This window comes from Xiphophorus couchianus, chromosome 22 (assembly GCF_001444195.1).
Source record: "Xiphophorus couchianus chromosome 22, X_couchianus-1.0, whole genome shotgun sequence".
NCBI lineage: Eukaryota > Metazoa > Chordata > Actinopteri > Cyprinodontiformes > Poeciliidae > Xiphophorus > Xiphophorus couchianus.
This window is the reverse complement of record NC_040249.1, coordinates 12,773,175-12,789,733: the sequence shown is the minus strand read 5'-3', so window position 1 is coordinate 12,789,733 and position 16,559 is coordinate 12,773,175. Positions and strand designations below refer to the sequence as shown.

Here is a 16,559-nt window from a genome sequence, read left to right as displayed (position 1 = left end):
TGACTCAAGAAGGTTGTTTCTGATAGGAACTGAAATAGGCACGTCTCAAAAAAAGATAAATATATCTAAAAGGAGAAGTAGTTCTGGGGGGGGGATCATTGATGTTTTTCTGCAAAGATGACATATCAAAAATTGTTTATTTATACCTTTCTCAGTAATTGAAGGATTATTTATCTTTGGCGATGAACTTCCAAGTCTTTAAAGTTGAACATGTCATCACCCTAATCTTTGTCTGTTGGCTGAGCAGTTCAGAAAAGTTTTTACTTCGAGTGAATGAAACATACTGCGAACAGGAAAAGATTACTTTAAACATAAATCAACCAGGGGTAAGAATAATTTTGAGCATGGCTGAAGAAGAATGAAAAATAAGTTACACCGCAAAAAGGTATTTGTTGTTATTATTATTGTAGAGTATAGAGGATGGGGGTAGAAGAACTAGTCCAGGATAATAGTTCATGCAGAAACCGCCACTGCACCTAAAAACCTAAAGTAGTTTTAACCTGCAAATATATTTACAGGAACTCCAGTTTATTGTTAAAATGTACCTGACAAACTTTCAAAGAAAAGAAGGGTTTTTTGTCCCCCCCAACCCCCCATCCCCACATTTCCTCCCTGCTTACGGACCCTCGCATGGGCCCCTGAGGGCCTCCGCTTTGCCCTCTCCTGGTTCGGATGTAAAGCATGTTCCCGGGCGGGTCACACCGGTCTTCTGCAGTGTGTCCGGTAGAGTTTGCTGTGTCCGCTCCTTTGCTCGCCTCGCCTTCCCTTCCTCCTCTCGGCTCCTCCCCGTCTGTGTGTCAACTCTGTGACGGGTCACGGTGTGTCGGAGCTGGGGGTTGGAGTCGGTGTGAAAGCACCGTGCTCTCTTCCGACCAGTCACCGTCTGCCTCTGCTTACAGTAAAACCTTACTCAGAGAGTTGACGGGAAAGCGAAACAGTCGACAGAAGCAGCTGGGAATGTCCTAAAAGCCCGGCGTCGGGGCTGCTGCGTCGGACAGACGGCTGTAATCTAACCGGAGAGAGCTGGGTTTCATCGCGGGCTGGATGACAAGCTCCTCGGCTTTATTCTAGGAGCACCGGAGTCTGCCGACGACATGGACAATAAATAGTTGGTAACGTCGTTCTCTTCCGTAGAAATATACTCATTATATATTCTGCTTTAAAGCCCATTTAGTGGCAAATTACAGCGTGTAATTAAAATGTCAGCGTAGCTTAGTGTAACAACCGGAGAGGAGTCAAATTCTCAGCAGCAAGTTGTCACTCGCTTTTAAACGCCACAGCGTGTGTGGCCCTGTTGGTGAAAAGATCAGATCGCACTCAGATTCATATGTAGGGTTTATGAAGTTCAGTCTAAAATCATGTTGTTTCTCTTCCGGTGCTTCAAAACATGACATCTGTGTACCTGCTTGCTCCTGTTGTGCCCAGGGGCGCCTCCAGAAAGTTTTCAGTCGGACTGGCCAGATGGGGGCCTTTAATAATTTTGGGGTGGCCCACCAAATCCGAGCAAGAAACAGAGTTTTAGGAGTTTTATTATGTTTTTCTGTCGCGTACAGGTGCATCACAACAAAACGTAAATTTATTCTTGTAATTCAGTGAAAAATTGAAACTCTTCACGGAGCAATACATTTTTTTTATGTGTTTATTCTTGTCAGTTTAGATGAGTGTGGCTTACAGCAAATGCAAAATGATCTTTTTTTTTTTAGAAAATTAGAATTTTTCTTCAGAGCCATTTAAGAAGGTATTTTAATACAGAAATTTCAGCCTACTGAAAATTATGTCAATGCATTAGTGTGTCTGCATTTAACACTTGGTTGGGTTTTCTTTTGCATGAATTACAGCGTCACTGCAGCGTTGAATGTAGGCGATCAGCCTGTGTCTCTGCTAAAGTGTTAAGGAACTGTGGGGTTTTTAGCTCACCTGCTTGGTTTAGTGGGTATCTCTCACATTCTCCCTGATAATTCATAGATCTCTCTGTTGTATGTAGTTCAATTAAGTTAACTGGCAGTTCAGGAGTATTGCTATTGTCATCATTAAATCAGGTCTTGTAGGATTTAGCAGTATAGACAGGTGCCAAGTCCAGCTGGAAAATGAAATCTGCATTTCCAAAAGGCTGATAACCAGATAAAATATGATATGCTTTAAAATTTTGTTGTAGATGGCTGTGCTGTTCATACTTTGTAAATCTCCGCCCCCGCCCACCCAGTGTCTTGATTGGGTTCTTCTGAAGATAGTGGCTTAGAAGATAGTGTTGCTTTTTCTGCTAGTTTTTTTTCTTCCACTGAACTTTTTACTAATATGTTTGGAAACAGTACTCTGTGAACAGTAAAGCTTGTAGAGATGATTACAAGTGTAATGCTAAAAAGGACACAACATTTTTTAAGAATGAATAAAAGTTTTAATAAACTCAGACTTGCTGTCCTATTTTAAAGTCATGTGGTCTTTGGTGTTTACCACTTCTTATGGCCCTTCACTGTTGTTTTACTATCGTAACACTAGATGCTACCTGACAATTAATAAGTTTTTCTTATCTTTCCATGTGATCTTCTGGAAATTAAATCATTCTGCTACTCTTTTTTTTTTTTTCCCCCTCCCAGCTGTGCACCATCAGTTTGGATCTCCACCAAAGCTATGGATGCAAGCTGGAAAAACTGCTTCGAGGAGGAGCTTCTCTGCCCTATATGTCTGAATGTCTTTGATGAGCCAATCCAGTTGCCATGCAAGCACAACTTCTGCAAAGGTTGCATCTCTGAGGCCTGGGCCAAGGAAAGCGCGGCGGTCCGCTGTCCTGAGTGCAACCACGACTATGACCAGAAGCCAGCGCTGGAGAAGAACTTTAAACTCGCCAACATAGTTAAGCGGTTTAACGCTCTGAATGCAGAGAAAGCCCCCGCTGTGCTGCACTGTGTCCTCTGCAGACGAGGCCCCCCGTTGCCCGTGAGGAAAGTGTGCCTGCGTTGCAAGGAGCCTTGCTGCCAGACCCACGTCCAGACGCACCTGCAGCAGCCGTGCCCGGCGCCGGGACACCTGTTAGTAGACATCGAAGAGCTGAGTGCCTGGACGTGTCCCACTCATGAGGAATACAGGCTGCTCCACTGTGAGGAAGAGCAGGTGGCTCTGTGCCCCTTCTGCTACATCTCCCACTGCACGAACCAAAGACACACAGTGTGCGATGTGAACACACAACGCGTACAAATGCAGGTATAAGTCACACCTACTTACAGTGGTACACTCTAAGATGGAGAAAACATGTCGGTGCAGGAAATATTTCTTCTAGTTTTACTGGCAAAAGTATATTTTCTCTTTATGTCGTCTTTTAATCTGATTTGAAAGGGGGGAAAGTGTGCCTCTAAGCAGATAAAAGTACTCACACACACACACAAATGTATACTCACAGCTTTTAACCTTGATCACACCGCCCATCGAGGAGGTTCACGCCTTTGCATTAGCAGCACTGCGCCCTCGGGTAAGTGCTGTGATGTAGTCGGCACCCACCGGAAGTGACGACCCCTGTGCAGCGGGGGGGCAGATCCTCGTGTGTTGGTTAATACCAGCCGCCTTGATTTAAAACGGCTTAATATGAATAACGCTTCCGATAATTTAGCGTTTCATCTCCCCTCATGGGGTCTCAGCTGAACCCAGGCGAGACGTTTTTGAAAGGAGAGACACAGAAAGGTGGGAAACAGATGCTGCAGAAAGCGATCATCTGGCAGCAAACTGTTAACAAATGAGTTATGATTTGTCTTGGCAGGGTTGACCTTAGGATGGGAGGTGCATGGAGGAATGTTTCTCACATAAATCAGCCAGTCGCAGCCGGGATACAGTGTGTTGGAAAAGTATTTACAACCCCTTGAATTTTTCCACGTTTTGTCTGGTTACAAGACAAAAACATTTATGTTGAGCGATAGACCAACACAAATCAGTGCAAAGTTGTGAAGTAGAAGTAAAAAAAAAAAAAAAGTTTTTTTTTTTTTTATAAATACAATCTGAAAAGTGCTGCAGGCTTTTATTAGGTTTGTATGATAAGTATGCATCAACACTGGTATCGTCGATGTTAGTCATTTCTTATCGTATCGGTATTAGTCCAATAAGTAAAACCATTTCGATATTAAAAACCGATGTTTATTTTCATCTTGTTGTCATTTGTTTGTTTCTTTTATGCAACCAGGTATGTTTTATCGAGATTGAAAATCTGTTTTTCAAGAGAGCCCTGGCCTTTGTTGCCATTTGTGTGTGTGTTTTAGGATGGGCTGAAGGTTGGTCATGTGGTATTTGTTCGGTCATGTGATGGAGCTAGTGATGCAAAACTGATTATGGGGTGTTTAACTGGAGCAGGGAAGCAGGCGGTGTGGTCACTTTTACATGGTGTCTAAAGTGGAGGAAAACGTAGACCTGTTATCAGCCACAGCAGCAGTATTAATGTTGGCTATCGATATCGGCCCAATTTTTAATATTAATGCATTTCTAAGTGCTTAAATATTCAGAATGCTACATGTGGTAGCAAACTGAAATTGCATATCACTCTGAGAGCACCATCCTCCCTCTGAAACACAGTGATGGCAGCATCATGCTGTGCATATGTTTTTCTTCAGCAGGAAATATGGATGCAGCTGAGTACAGAACACTAGTTGGAGAAAACCTGTTAGAAGCTGCAAAAGACTTGAAACTACACCTGAAGCTCATCAGCTAAAACTACAATGTCATGGTTTACGTGTTAGAATGGCCTAGTTAAAGTGACACTTCAAAATTTTATTTGGCAACTTTAAGACCATATATATTTTCTTTCTATTTTACAATTGTGTTACTTTGTGATGCTCTAGCAAACAAAACCCCACTAAGATTCTTGAAACTGTTGAAGGGGTGTAAGTACTGTCTTATAGCAGCTTGTTCTGATTTTAAAATTCTGATGTTGAAAGGTGTCATAAACCACCACCCACAAACACTTTTCCAGCAAGGGAAAGATAGTACGAAGCAAATATGTTTTAACATCTGCCGCGTTGCCTTGTCATTGATGCTTTTAGTAACTGAAATATTTCCAAATGGGAAAGTTACAGCAATTTATTTTTTTCTCCAAAGTAAATCAAAAAGTCCCAAATTATTCCAAGTCCCTTGTGCAAAATGTTTCCCCGGTTCTGAGCTATTATTGGGACAAAAGCTGTCTGTTCAGCCCTTTCCACAGCTGCTCTTTCTCTCTCCCTTTTCTCCCTTTCTGCACACTTGCATGCACACACCCACCCATCTTTTTTTTTTTTTGTTCTTTCACAACCTTATATTCCCAGGGAGGAAAAAAAAAGACATCCTGGCTTCTCTCAGATTAACGCTGTCCATGCTTAGACCCTCACGCCCTCTTTGATTCCTCCAGCAACCAAAACATTGGGCTTCTTCTGCGCTGCGCGTTTGTTAAAGTAATTTGAGGCCCGGAGTGGCTTCTCATCAGTATTTACTGAGAGGTCTTTCTCCTTGACGGAGCTGTGGTCTATTTTGGTGAAAGCACTTTAAATTCCCCTGGCAGCACTCTTGTTGCTTTTGGGACAAACGGAGGAGGGAAAAAAAAAACCAAAGTAGCAACAGTGTCTTCATATCTTTGGTTATCTTTGCTTCTCTAAGGAGATTTCTTTAAAAAAAAAAGTAACTTTCCGCATGCTCGTTGGTAATTTTGAGATGAGAAAGGAAGAGTAATATAATAGCAATGTTATCCCCGGGACAAGCGGAGGAGGACCCCTCCCACACAACCTCACCTTGGCTTTTCTCAGGCACCTCAGCAGGAAACCGTCCCTCATGGAGGCTCTGCTGTTTGCATTTTCTCCTATCATAGCTGGAGTGAGTCAGTTCCCCAGAATGCTGAGGGCAGTGCACTGACATCAGAAGTGGGGAATATTTGTCTGTTGATTGTGAAAGAGGCTCTCTGTTCATTGAGCCCGAGGCTCCTCATTTAAACATGAGCTTCCTGGTAGCCCACTGGTGTCGGGAAGCTTAAATAAGACAGCGTGGAAAGTGATCATTGGCAGATTTAAGGATGATAAAGGTGGGCTTTCATGCTGCTGGATAGCCTCGGCCTCCATGTTGCATTTCAAGCACAGCCAGCTAAAAATGGGAATGGGATGGAAAATGACAAAGGTTTGAAAATATGGCTGAGGGGCAAAAATGAGAAAAAGCAGCGATTGTGATGTACAGCAATAATTTGTTCCAAAGTTTTTCTGCTGTTTAGAAAATACGACGTATAGGCCGAGCCACTGAAGCATTCTGTGTAAAAGATGTGACTTAAAACTGGAAGAGACAAGGTGCCATGTGAGCCTTCATGGCTAAGTCATCTGATATGGATATGAGTCTCTCTCTGTATGATCACCTTGATTAGAAATGCTGCGGTTTCACGCTACTTGTGCAAAAATGCAAAACAAAAAAGTGTAATACGATCTCATCCATTTTGAAAGAAACAACTACACCTTTAAGTTATATAAAATTTCTCCGAACAGGGCAAGGCAAGTATATTAGCATAGCTCCAGATATACACTTCCAAAGAGTGCAACGAGAACTCAAAAAAAACACAATGCAATGGGAAAAATATTTCAGCTTTGCTTTTACACGGCAAACACTGAAAAGCATTGCATAAAAGGAAAACATGTCAAAATGCAAATTTAAAACAAATGAGTTGCTAGAGAAAAAGAATCACTGCCAGGAGTTATTAGACTCCAAGAGCAAAGATTGTCATATTCGATCTCATGTTTCATTCACTCATTTGTGATTAGTGAAACAGTTTGTTAGTGGGATTCTTTGATCAAAAGCTGCAGGAACAAAAATATGTTTGGGCTTGATTTGGAAAAGTTGAAAGCCGCTGCATATTTCAGGTTTTCAGGAAGTTTGTTTCAGAGCTGAAGAGCATATAAACTAAATGCTGCTTCTCCTGGTTTAGATCTGGTCCTGGGCAAACTGAGTGAGTGGGTTTCTGATGACCTGAGGGGTCAACTTGGTTTATAATTATACTAACAATGCAATATGTATCGGTCCAGGACCATCATGTCAAGTCAAGTAAACTTTATCATCTCTAAGGGGCAATTTGTTAGGCAGACAGCAGCGAAGACATACAAAATACATACAAAAAGGAGACGAGTCTATATTAGTCCCTGTGAATCTGGAATTGACCAGGACAAAAGCAGCTGGTTACATTTGTCTTACATAAGTAGAAAGAAAATTGTAGGAGCCTTTATTCAATGATTTGCAAAAAAGAGGGGTATTTTCTTTTAGCGAAAACTGCATGTTGAGTAAGCAAGAAGCAAAGTTGAGATTGTGTACGTCTTGTTTTGTTTTCTGACAAGGGATGTTCCAATAAGGATTTTTTTTGTCTCCAATACAATCCAAGTAGTTTAAGATTAGTTGTTTTGTTAAGAGTCAGAAAAAGGCATTTTTTTGTGCACTTCTTTACAAGGTACTTGGAACTTGATGTAGAGCAATGAAGCAACAAAGTTCATCAGAGAGCATGTTGTTTATTACAGACCAACGAGTTGAAAGTTTTGATTTCTAATTAATTTGATGAACCGATCAAGAACCTTATTTTCCAGTATTTGACCTGCAGATCAAAGGAAAATTGCTTGATTAAGTTTGCACAACTTTTATCCACATCGTGTCTTTCAGTGCAGCCCAAAGTGATTTATAGACCTACTGGCTGATCGGTTGGTACATCACTAACAATAATAAATGCTTAGTTATAAACCAAAGTTGTTGCAGAGTTAACTTAATCTACCCTGAAGTTAACTTTCTGAAATTGTCAGATTTTCAGAGGCAATTATTGTCATCCCATTATTTCTCATTTATGTTCCAGCTGGACTCTATGCTGTATATTTCATAGAACTTTAATAGGCCTGTCTGTTTCCACTGCTCAGCTTTATCACCATCTCTTTTAAATAACGTGACCTGGTCCTGCATGCAGGATTATTTTCTATTCCTGTGTGTGGTATCGGTTTCAAAAAATTAGTCAACACTGCATCGATTGATACTCAATGTATTTGAAAATAGACCTACGTTGGTCATTAAAAAATAGCTCCAATGATTGACTGAATGTAATGTTAGAGGGGTCGTTAATAAGAGAGAAATCAAAGCAAATCTTCACCCAACTTCAGTTTCTATCAGAAGAAAAGATTTCTAGCATCTCAGTTAATGAAGATGAAGGTACAGTTCTCCTACTGCACATAGTTGAGACTTTTATGTTCAGATGACAGAAATATGTGACTTTTGAATCAATTTTACGGTGACTGGCAAATACAAGACTGAAAGAAAATGTCAGAGTTGCTTGAAAAGTTCATGCAAAACCTCTTTTCTATACACTGCGAATGAAACTGTGAGACTTTATAACGGTGCTGTGCCGCTTTAGCATGAAGCCACACCTGTACAAATATGACCCTCATGAACAAGTCATTAGAAGGTAGAACCAAGTTTGGGGAAACAAAAATGGGAACATGAATGCCTCAAAGAATATCCCTCTTTAACTGTGGTTCACATAGGTGGCTGCATCATAGCAGGCACCTCTGTTGCTGTTGTATGTTGATTACAGAAGATGGAAAAAACTTTCACAATAGGAAATGTTGATCCGAAAGCGCACAGATAACATACTTTAGTGTAGCATCATTTTGTGATGATACTACACTGTTTTCCTTCTCTGACCACCAGAAGATATTGGACAACCTCAAAGTCAAACAAGAAACTAGAGAAGAAGAAAGAACTGGAGGTTGCTGCATTGTATTGTACTATAATGCTTTAACATTTTGGAAGGGATGGAGCTAAAATGAATCTGGGGTAACATTTTAAATAAATTTCTTTTCTATTAAACAATCTAAAGCAGTAAGCTGGAAATAATCCAAATAATAATAATATCAAAACAGAGCAGAGTGAGCTAATTTATTTCTGTTTTCTTGATTTTTGTGTGTTTTTGATTAGTTTCTCGGTTTAAAATGATACAAAAACCAGTTGTTTTTTTTTACAAATAGTTTAGTAAACAAGCACTCCATATAGGTCTTTTTCTAATAGCTGTTTGAAACCAGTTAAGTCTGTTGGCTCTGGTCTGTGTAATGTGGTGTTAAAATATCAGCTCCTCTCCTGCTTTCAGTATGAGTGTTGTCAGCAGCTGAAGAGTCCTGTTGCTCAGATACCTTAATGTAACAACCATGAAACTCCCTCAAGAGGTCAAAGGAATGTCCTCGTTCTCCTTTTCCTTCTTTGCTCGCTTTCAGTCTCAGTCTTACACGCGTCATTCTCAAAGTCATATTTTGCATTGTGCACTTTTGCACCCTCTCTTTAGTTGAACCCTGACATGCATACACACAGAAGCCAGTGTTAACTGTAGGAAGCAATGCGCATAAAGCAACATAAAACAGCATAGAGGTGGTGCTGCTTTTGCTCCCCTGCGTATGAAATATCTCTGACATATAAATACATAGGCAAGGCTTTGTTGCCTTGACAGCGAGGGTTTCACGGTGCCTTTTGCCATGCAGAAACGGCTCATTAAAAAGCATACCTGCCCTCTGCTCTTGCTCTGATGTCGGCTGGTGTCTGCAGATTGATTTCTATCTCCTGCTGTAAATAGAGGAGGATTATGTTTACTAGCTCTCTCACTGGCCTTTGGCTCCTGTAGCTCTTTTTGATTTTGCCCTGAAGAGAAAGGAGGTCGACTGATTGCAACAATGGGCTACATTTATCGTTACAGGGTCCCTCACAAACCTTGGAGCAATCAGAATTAGATTTGTGCAGTCGTGTTTGCCTTTGCTGCTTCTCTCCTAATGGGTAATTGCACGTGCCTACCGCGGGCAGCTGTTTCCCCTGACTAATCGGGGTTGTGGAGGAAGTCATGGTTATCTGAGGTTTGCTGAGGTCAGGGCGCAGAGTCTCTATATATCATTGTCTTTGTGTTTCTAGTGCATCCTGTTGTGCTTTGACTCTGATCCGTGTCTCTCTCTCTCCACAGGCCATGCTAATGAGGCAGCAAGACAGACTGGATTGTCGTGTTCAGAACATCGATGAGCAGCTCAGCAAGCTGGACTCAGATAAAACCCTTCTGAAGGTGAAGTACAGCACGCACCGCACAGAAACTTAGACTGGGCTAAAATCAGATCGATGGCTTTGGGGTCAAATTTTGTGTGCTTTGTAAAAGCAACCTTACCTTTTGCCTCTGCTTCAAAATGTCCATATCTCAAACAGCTCCAGTTGTTAAAGTCAAATCAGTCAGATAGTGTATCGGTTAGTATTAGTATTAGTGTATGGATTTTGGGTGCTGTGATGGCGCAGGGGTTAACCACAACCCACATATGGAGGCCTTAGTCCTCAACGCAGCCGTCACAGGTTCGATTCCTGGCCTGTTGACCTTTGCCGCATGTCCTCCCTCTTCTCTCATTACCCACTTTCCTGTCAATTTGCTATCAAATAAAGGCCACTAGAGCCAATAAAGCCTTTAAAAAAAAAGAGTGGATTTGTATTAATTTTGAGGATTATTATTTATTCAAAAATGAGCAGATATTGTAGAATAATACTGGGTAACAACTATTAACTATTAAAGACCTAAACTACAGCAATGAAGAGAGACAGTTGCTATCTACAAGTCATATTTCTACTTCACACACTGTTTATGCAGCCAATAGGGAGTTGATTTTTAGACAACAAAGTGATGTAATGCGATGCAGCCAATGAGCTAAAGGGAAACTTTATTCTATGATGTCTGATAAATTCACAGACGTTAGACTTTTACCCTCAACATTTATCTCAGCTCAAGCCAATTGATGCTTTTAAGGTCTTTTAAACACCTTATTCATTTCACTGGACAAAAGAACTGCCTCATATAACAAACATTCACTATTGTACCTTATGACTATTTCAATAAAATATTAAACAGAATGACTCAACTTCATCCTGGGATGCCAGAATTTGCATTTTGCAAATTTTGTCTAGGTAATAAAGGGAGCAAAAAGTGTTTGATGCTAAAACATAAAAATAAAAGTTGATTCATGCTACAAATAAATGCACATCTACAATAGCTTCTGCATGAAGGAAAATATATTTTGTAAAACATTTGCCTAATTCACTTCTGAGAATACAGGAAGCTTGTAGCAGCTGAGTTCCTTTTTTTTTCTTTACTGTTTCTTCAAAAAAAAAAAAACTTTCCAAAAGTTCCAGAAGTTGTTTGCGTTTATTTGGTAAAATGCCCATCGACAAAGTAAATGCTGGGCTTTGTTAGCATGTGCGCTTGTTTACAAATGCCTTTCCTCACAGGAGGCTGTGTGCGAGCTGAAGGAGCGTGTCCGAGCTCAGTATCAGAGGATGTATGCGCTGCTTGAGGCAAACCAAGCGGAGACTGTGCAGATGCTGGAGAGGACTTACACCATGTATGTGAGGAAGAACTCGCAGCAGGTCCTGCAGCTCAACGAGAAGCGGCAGGAGTCAGAGAAGCTCCTGAGCTCGGTTCAGTCCTTCTGTCAAAGAACAGAGAGTTTAAACTTCATGAAGGTACAAATCAAAACTTCTCCTTTCGTTTTTTTTTTATATTGTTGATATTTTAACATGTTTTGGGCTTTAATGACCTTTGTGATTTTTTTTATTTATTTATTTTGTTTTTTTCAGAACACCAAACCTTACCAGCTGCTGATGGATAGGTAGGAAACCAGTTTTTTTTTTGTTTACTTCCAATCTAAAATGTGATAAAACATAAGAAAATGTTTGTATCTTGGTAACTGTAAAGTAAGAGGGAGCCTTTGACAGTTACATGTGATTCATTGAGTAATTGAAAAGCAGCACTATATTTAGTATGTTACTTCAGCTGAGCCAACTATTGACTTCTTCCTTTGGCAGTGAACTTTAGATATAAAAATCATTGCTTGCATCCAAGCTGAGGGGCTTTAAACAGCTGCATACAGAGAAAGGTCTGCAACAACAGAGTAGTGTTCAGTGTGCTGCAAAGCAGAAATGAGATCATTCTGAATGTAGGAAGCATTAAAAATTGTTACAAGTTGCCAGTAGGTACATTTTTTCTTGGATTACTTTGAAAAGCATATATTATGATCTTTACACTTGTTTTGTGTTTGGACTTGGAGCTCTCAATAGTTATAGTAAAATCCCTGTCCAAATGGAGAAATATAGAGTGTGGAAGAAACACAGCCAAAGCTGACATGTGGAACACCCATTGCACCACATGGCTAAATGAGTGATGGCATCAGATTATCCTTCTGAACTCCCGCTTCAGCTCAGAAGGTGAAAATTCATATGCCGACATGTACACAAAAGAAGTAGTCAGAAAACATATCTGAAAGCAGCAACTTGGTCACCTAAAACCCCAGCAACCCACCCAGGAATTTAATAATACTCCATGGCAAGCCTGGTTTATCGCTTCACTTCTGTGCAAATTCTGCCCAAATTACCATGCGCAGAAGTGAATGGGAGCAGCTTAAAGTTTCATTTAAAAATAAAATAAAAATGATCAGATTGTGTTTTACTTTCTCTGTGTTACCAGATGTAACTCCTTATGCAATAGTGCAGGTGAATTTGATAGTATATGAACAATTGTTCATTGTTTTAATGACTGTGTAGGTCAGGGGTGTCAGACTCATTTTCATTTTGGGTCATATCAAAAATCTGGATGTTCTTAAAGTGCCGGTTGTACCAGAATATATCAATAAAACCAATTAAACGGTCATAGTATCAATAAATAGCTGTTCCTCCAGAATTTTGTGGTTGTTTTAGTGTTTTTTGCAAAGTTGCAGATTTTGAGGTGCTAATTTAGAAATGTTTGTAGGAAATGTTTACAATATTTGCGCTAATTATGATATTTAATGTGACTTTTTTTCACTCACCGTATCAATTACAGATTCCATGTTTTTGACCAATTTTGAGAAAATTTGCAGTAAAATCAGAACAAAATGTGGAGATTTGTTGATTTTGTGTAAGTTTTGCAGATTTCTGAAAAACTGGAAGGACTTATTGATATAATTTGTAGCCTAGAGGGCCACATAAAAAGCTTCGGCAGGTCAGATTTGGCCCCCTGGCCTTGAGTTTGACACCTGTGGTGTAGATGCACAGGAACCAGCTCTTTATTAAATCTGGCTCATCCACTTTGCATTGGTTATGCTGTTCTGTGTGGGACTCTGTACTGCTAATGCTGGCCTCATAGAGGTAAAGGTACAGAGTGTTAATGAATTACATCACCTTTAATCTTGTGGAGTTAACCATTTACTTACCTAAATGATCCTAAATGGAACACTTTGTATGTGGATAATAGTTGAAGTGTGCCCCAACTAGGAATTCCTGCAGGTTTATCCACATTGTTGTCAGTTGTGGTTTTTATTTGGGTGTTTTTCTTCCAGGTTAGACTCACATCTAAGTGGGGCCATCCCTGCCCTGAGAGTAGGCCAGCTCAACTCTCATCATTTTTTATCTGACCTCTCGGTGAGAGAGAAGAACCTGCGACAAATGCTCGAAGGTAGGCAGGAGAAGCATCAAGTAGCTAATGAATAGACGAGTGTAACCTATTAAAAGTTTGCCTGTTTAACTTTTTCAGAGCCGTTTAATGAGGCGTCCATTCTTGAGATCATCCAGTCTCACAGCAGCCATGCTGGTTCTCAGCTGGGAATGAGTTCAGGCCTGCAGAAGAGGAAATACAGCATGGCCTTCCTGGAGAGTAACTCAGAAAACTCCTCTTCCCAGGATCCTTCGCATTTAATCTACAGCAGCAAAAAGCCCTTCCTGACGGAGCAAAGCCACCGTTCCTCCTCTGTGTATTCCTCCGAGGTCCTCCCCCAGGCTCCCCATACCTCCGGTCGCCTCCTTGACTCGGCGGCGCATCACATGGTGGGTCTGGGGTCAAGCTCTAGCCACCACTCAGGAAACCTTTTCCCATCGTCCCACTTCCCCAGTGGAGGAGCGTCGCAACAATCCATGTACGAGAGCAGGAAAGTGCTGATGTGCACCCTGAATAACTGTTGCTGCTCCAGAGCACCGGCTTCCCGCGCCCAGCCTCCGTACCCGGGGGCGGATACCTTCCCCTCTCAGGGGTTCCCCCCGCACGCCCCACTTCCTGCGAGTCAGCCCTTGCAGCATTTTCCCGTCAGGGGCCTGATGGATGCGTCGCAAACCTCCAGGCACCCTGACTTCTACGGCCTGTACGGCCAATCTTCAACCAAGCATTACGGGACCAAATAAATCAGAATCAGCTTTTGGTTCTGTTACTGTATCAGAACCCCTTTTAGGATACGATTTTAATATTTGTTCGACAACACTTCTGCAAATCATTGTAGCCCGTTTATCCCAGTAACACTAGTAACTCCTGAACCCGTTGTAAGTTTGCAGCTAGTTTCTTTTTCAACTTCATTGTAAGTGCTGATGTTAATTTTTTTTAGTCTTAAACTCCATCCAAGCAGCAAATGAGGAAGTGACATGTTCTTCATCACGAGTCCTGCTGTGGGACGTCAGTGCCTAAAAAAAGACTGTTAACTCCACTCTTAATGTACTTGCGACTCCTTAGCTCTTGATTATTTCCTGCTTGCATCTGAAAGTGAGCAGGGAAACGTCTCCATGCAGACGGATGTCAATGTGGCTTGAGGAAAAACAAAACAAAACACTGGACTCCAAATGCTTGTCAGTTTTTTCATGTATTTTTTATAGAAGAATATGAATAAACCAAAGTATGTGAAAGATGTTGAATAAATAAGCAGATCAAAACCCTCTAAAGGAATCTTTAAGGTTTTTTCCAGTCTCATTGTTTTTGCATTAAACATTGCCGTCCTGCTGTGGTTTAAAGTGGGGAAAATACAGTGCTTGAAAAAGTATTTGCCTGCTTTCGTTTATGTTTTGCTTTTTGCCACACTAGATATTTCAGATCATCAGATAAATTTTAACATCAGACAATGATAACCTTTAAATAGTTAATACAAAATTATGATTTAATTCGTTAAGAAAAAAAAATCCATCTAAAGGAACCTGGTTCTATGTGAAAAAAGTAACTCCACCGAGTTACGTATATATAAATTATTCTTATTGGCTACATTTTTTGGTTTTGTATTTGTTTTATTACTGCATTAGTTCACTAAACACCTTCTTTTTGTAAAATTAACAAGCATGGTAGTGGTAGTGTGGTGACCTTGGATTGCTTTGCTTTGTTTAAACATTGATGATTTTCCTTATATGATGGATCCATAAATTCAGAAATGTTATCTGGAGCACACCTGCAAGTTCAACTGTAAGAAAATCGCTAAAAGCATTTAGCATTTAGCTTTTGGAGAGGCCTAGTCAAAATCCAGATTTAAATCTGATTGAGAAGCTGCAGGATGAACTTAAGCATGCAGTGCAGGTGTGAAAGCATTGCTTGCTTTGTCTTAAAACAATACTGCAAACAGGAGATGAACAGAATTCCCCCATGATGATGTAAATCTCATTCCCAGTTATCACAAACAACTCATGTAGTTGTTGCCGGCAAGGCAACTGGTTATTGATTTATGGGGCAATTACTTTTTCATATGGCGCAAGGTTGGTTGGGTTTTCACTGAATAAGTGTAATCATCATTTTCTAAGCTACTTTTAATATTTACTGAGGTTTTCTTTGATATTAAAACAAATTTGATTACTAAAAGTATTGAAGTGTTAGAAAAATAAATACAAACAGAACAAAACTGTTTTGGATTTGGCTTGTTTCCAGCGTTTGTTTCTGGCAGACATCACATTGAAGGAACAATCATTGTAGAATAGTACAGGCATAGTCTTGATAAGAACTTTGTGAAACAAGGGTGAATTTTTCAGCGAGAAAATGATCCGAAACACAAAAGAAAACTCTCAACTGGTTTCAGAAAAAGAAAACTAACCTGACAGAATAGCTGACTGAAAGTCTGAAGCTCAGACAGCAAAGAAGACTCTCAGGAACCATCAAGATTTGAAGATATTTTGTGTGGAATAAAAAAAGGATCAAAATCACATGTGAACAAGGGACTGGGCTAGTTTCTACATACAGAAGATATAGAAACTATCCAATGCAATTGATTACCAAATCACAAAGGAACACAAAGAAAAACAAATACTCCTCTACAAAGCACGTTTTTGGAAAAATGCAAGAGTTTAATTTAAAACAAACGAAGAGCCCTGACTGTAGCTCAATCCAGCTGAGACAGAGAGAACACGGTGGAGGAGGTTTGAACAGTGATTTGTTCCAGCGTGGCCCTCAGCAGGCCCATTATCTGCCAATTTAGGACAGTTCACTTCCTCGTCAACATCCTGGTCTCTGGCAAAATCTCTGTCTCATCCCTCTTTGTCTCATTATGGGAGCCGCTTGTCAAGTTAGGTCAGAGAAGTGGAATAACTGATGAGCAGCACCTCCTCCTCCACTCCTCTGCCGGGTTTTGATTTGCAGCGGCAGGACAGTGGTTGAGGAGGAGAGGGAGGGTCTGAGCAGTGGATGACATAAGCGCAGGGTTTTAATGAGGGGCTGGATGGAATATCGTCATCTTCTATGTATCTGTCACTCATGCTCTTTTTTCTTTTTTAAACAGTGCACCTCCCCCACAGTCAGATAATAAGAGAGCTGGGGGGCAAAGTCAGGGTTGAGA

The 16,559-nt window shown here is 40.6% G+C and overlaps 1 protein-coding gene across 2 annotated transcripts; it reads left to right on the top strand.

Moving 5' to 3' along the window:
* Nucleotides 1-793: 793 nt before the first annotated feature.
* On the top strand, nt 794-14,748 carry LOC114138230 (E3 ubiquitin-protein ligase TRIM8-like). 2 transcript variants are annotated; one of them, XM_028007365.1, is made up of 7 exons: nt 794-1,108; nt 2,595-3,198; nt 9,950-10,045; nt 11,248-11,481; nt 11,596-11,627; nt 13,332-13,447; nt 13,526-14,748. In XM_028007365.1, exons 1-7 carry the CDS (start codon nt 1,095-1,097, stop codon nt 14,164-14,166), a joined length of 1,737 nt encoding a protein of 578 aa, XP_027863166.1. In that variant the 5' UTR covers nt 794-1,094; the 3' UTR covers nt 14,167-14,748. The 2 variants fall into 2 exon arrangements, with proteins under 2 accessions (XP_027863166.1, XP_027863167.1); XM_028007366.1 differs by having other exon boundaries at nt 794-1,112.
* The last annotated feature ends 1,811 nt before the right edge of the window (nt 14,749-16,559 follow it).

What these genes read in the sequence shown, in the direction of transcription:
- LOC114138230 (XM_028007365.1), top strand. An exon ending in TACCAGCTGCTGATGGATAG is followed by an intron (nt 11,628 to 13,331) that starts GTAGGAAACCAG and finishes TTTTTCTTCCAG; the next exon opens with GTTAGACTCACATCTAAGTG. An exon ending in CCTGCGACAAATGCTCGAAG is followed by an intron (nt 13,448 to 13,525) that starts GTAGGCAGGAGA and finishes TAACTTTTTCAG; the next exon opens with AGCCGTTTAATGAGGCGTCC.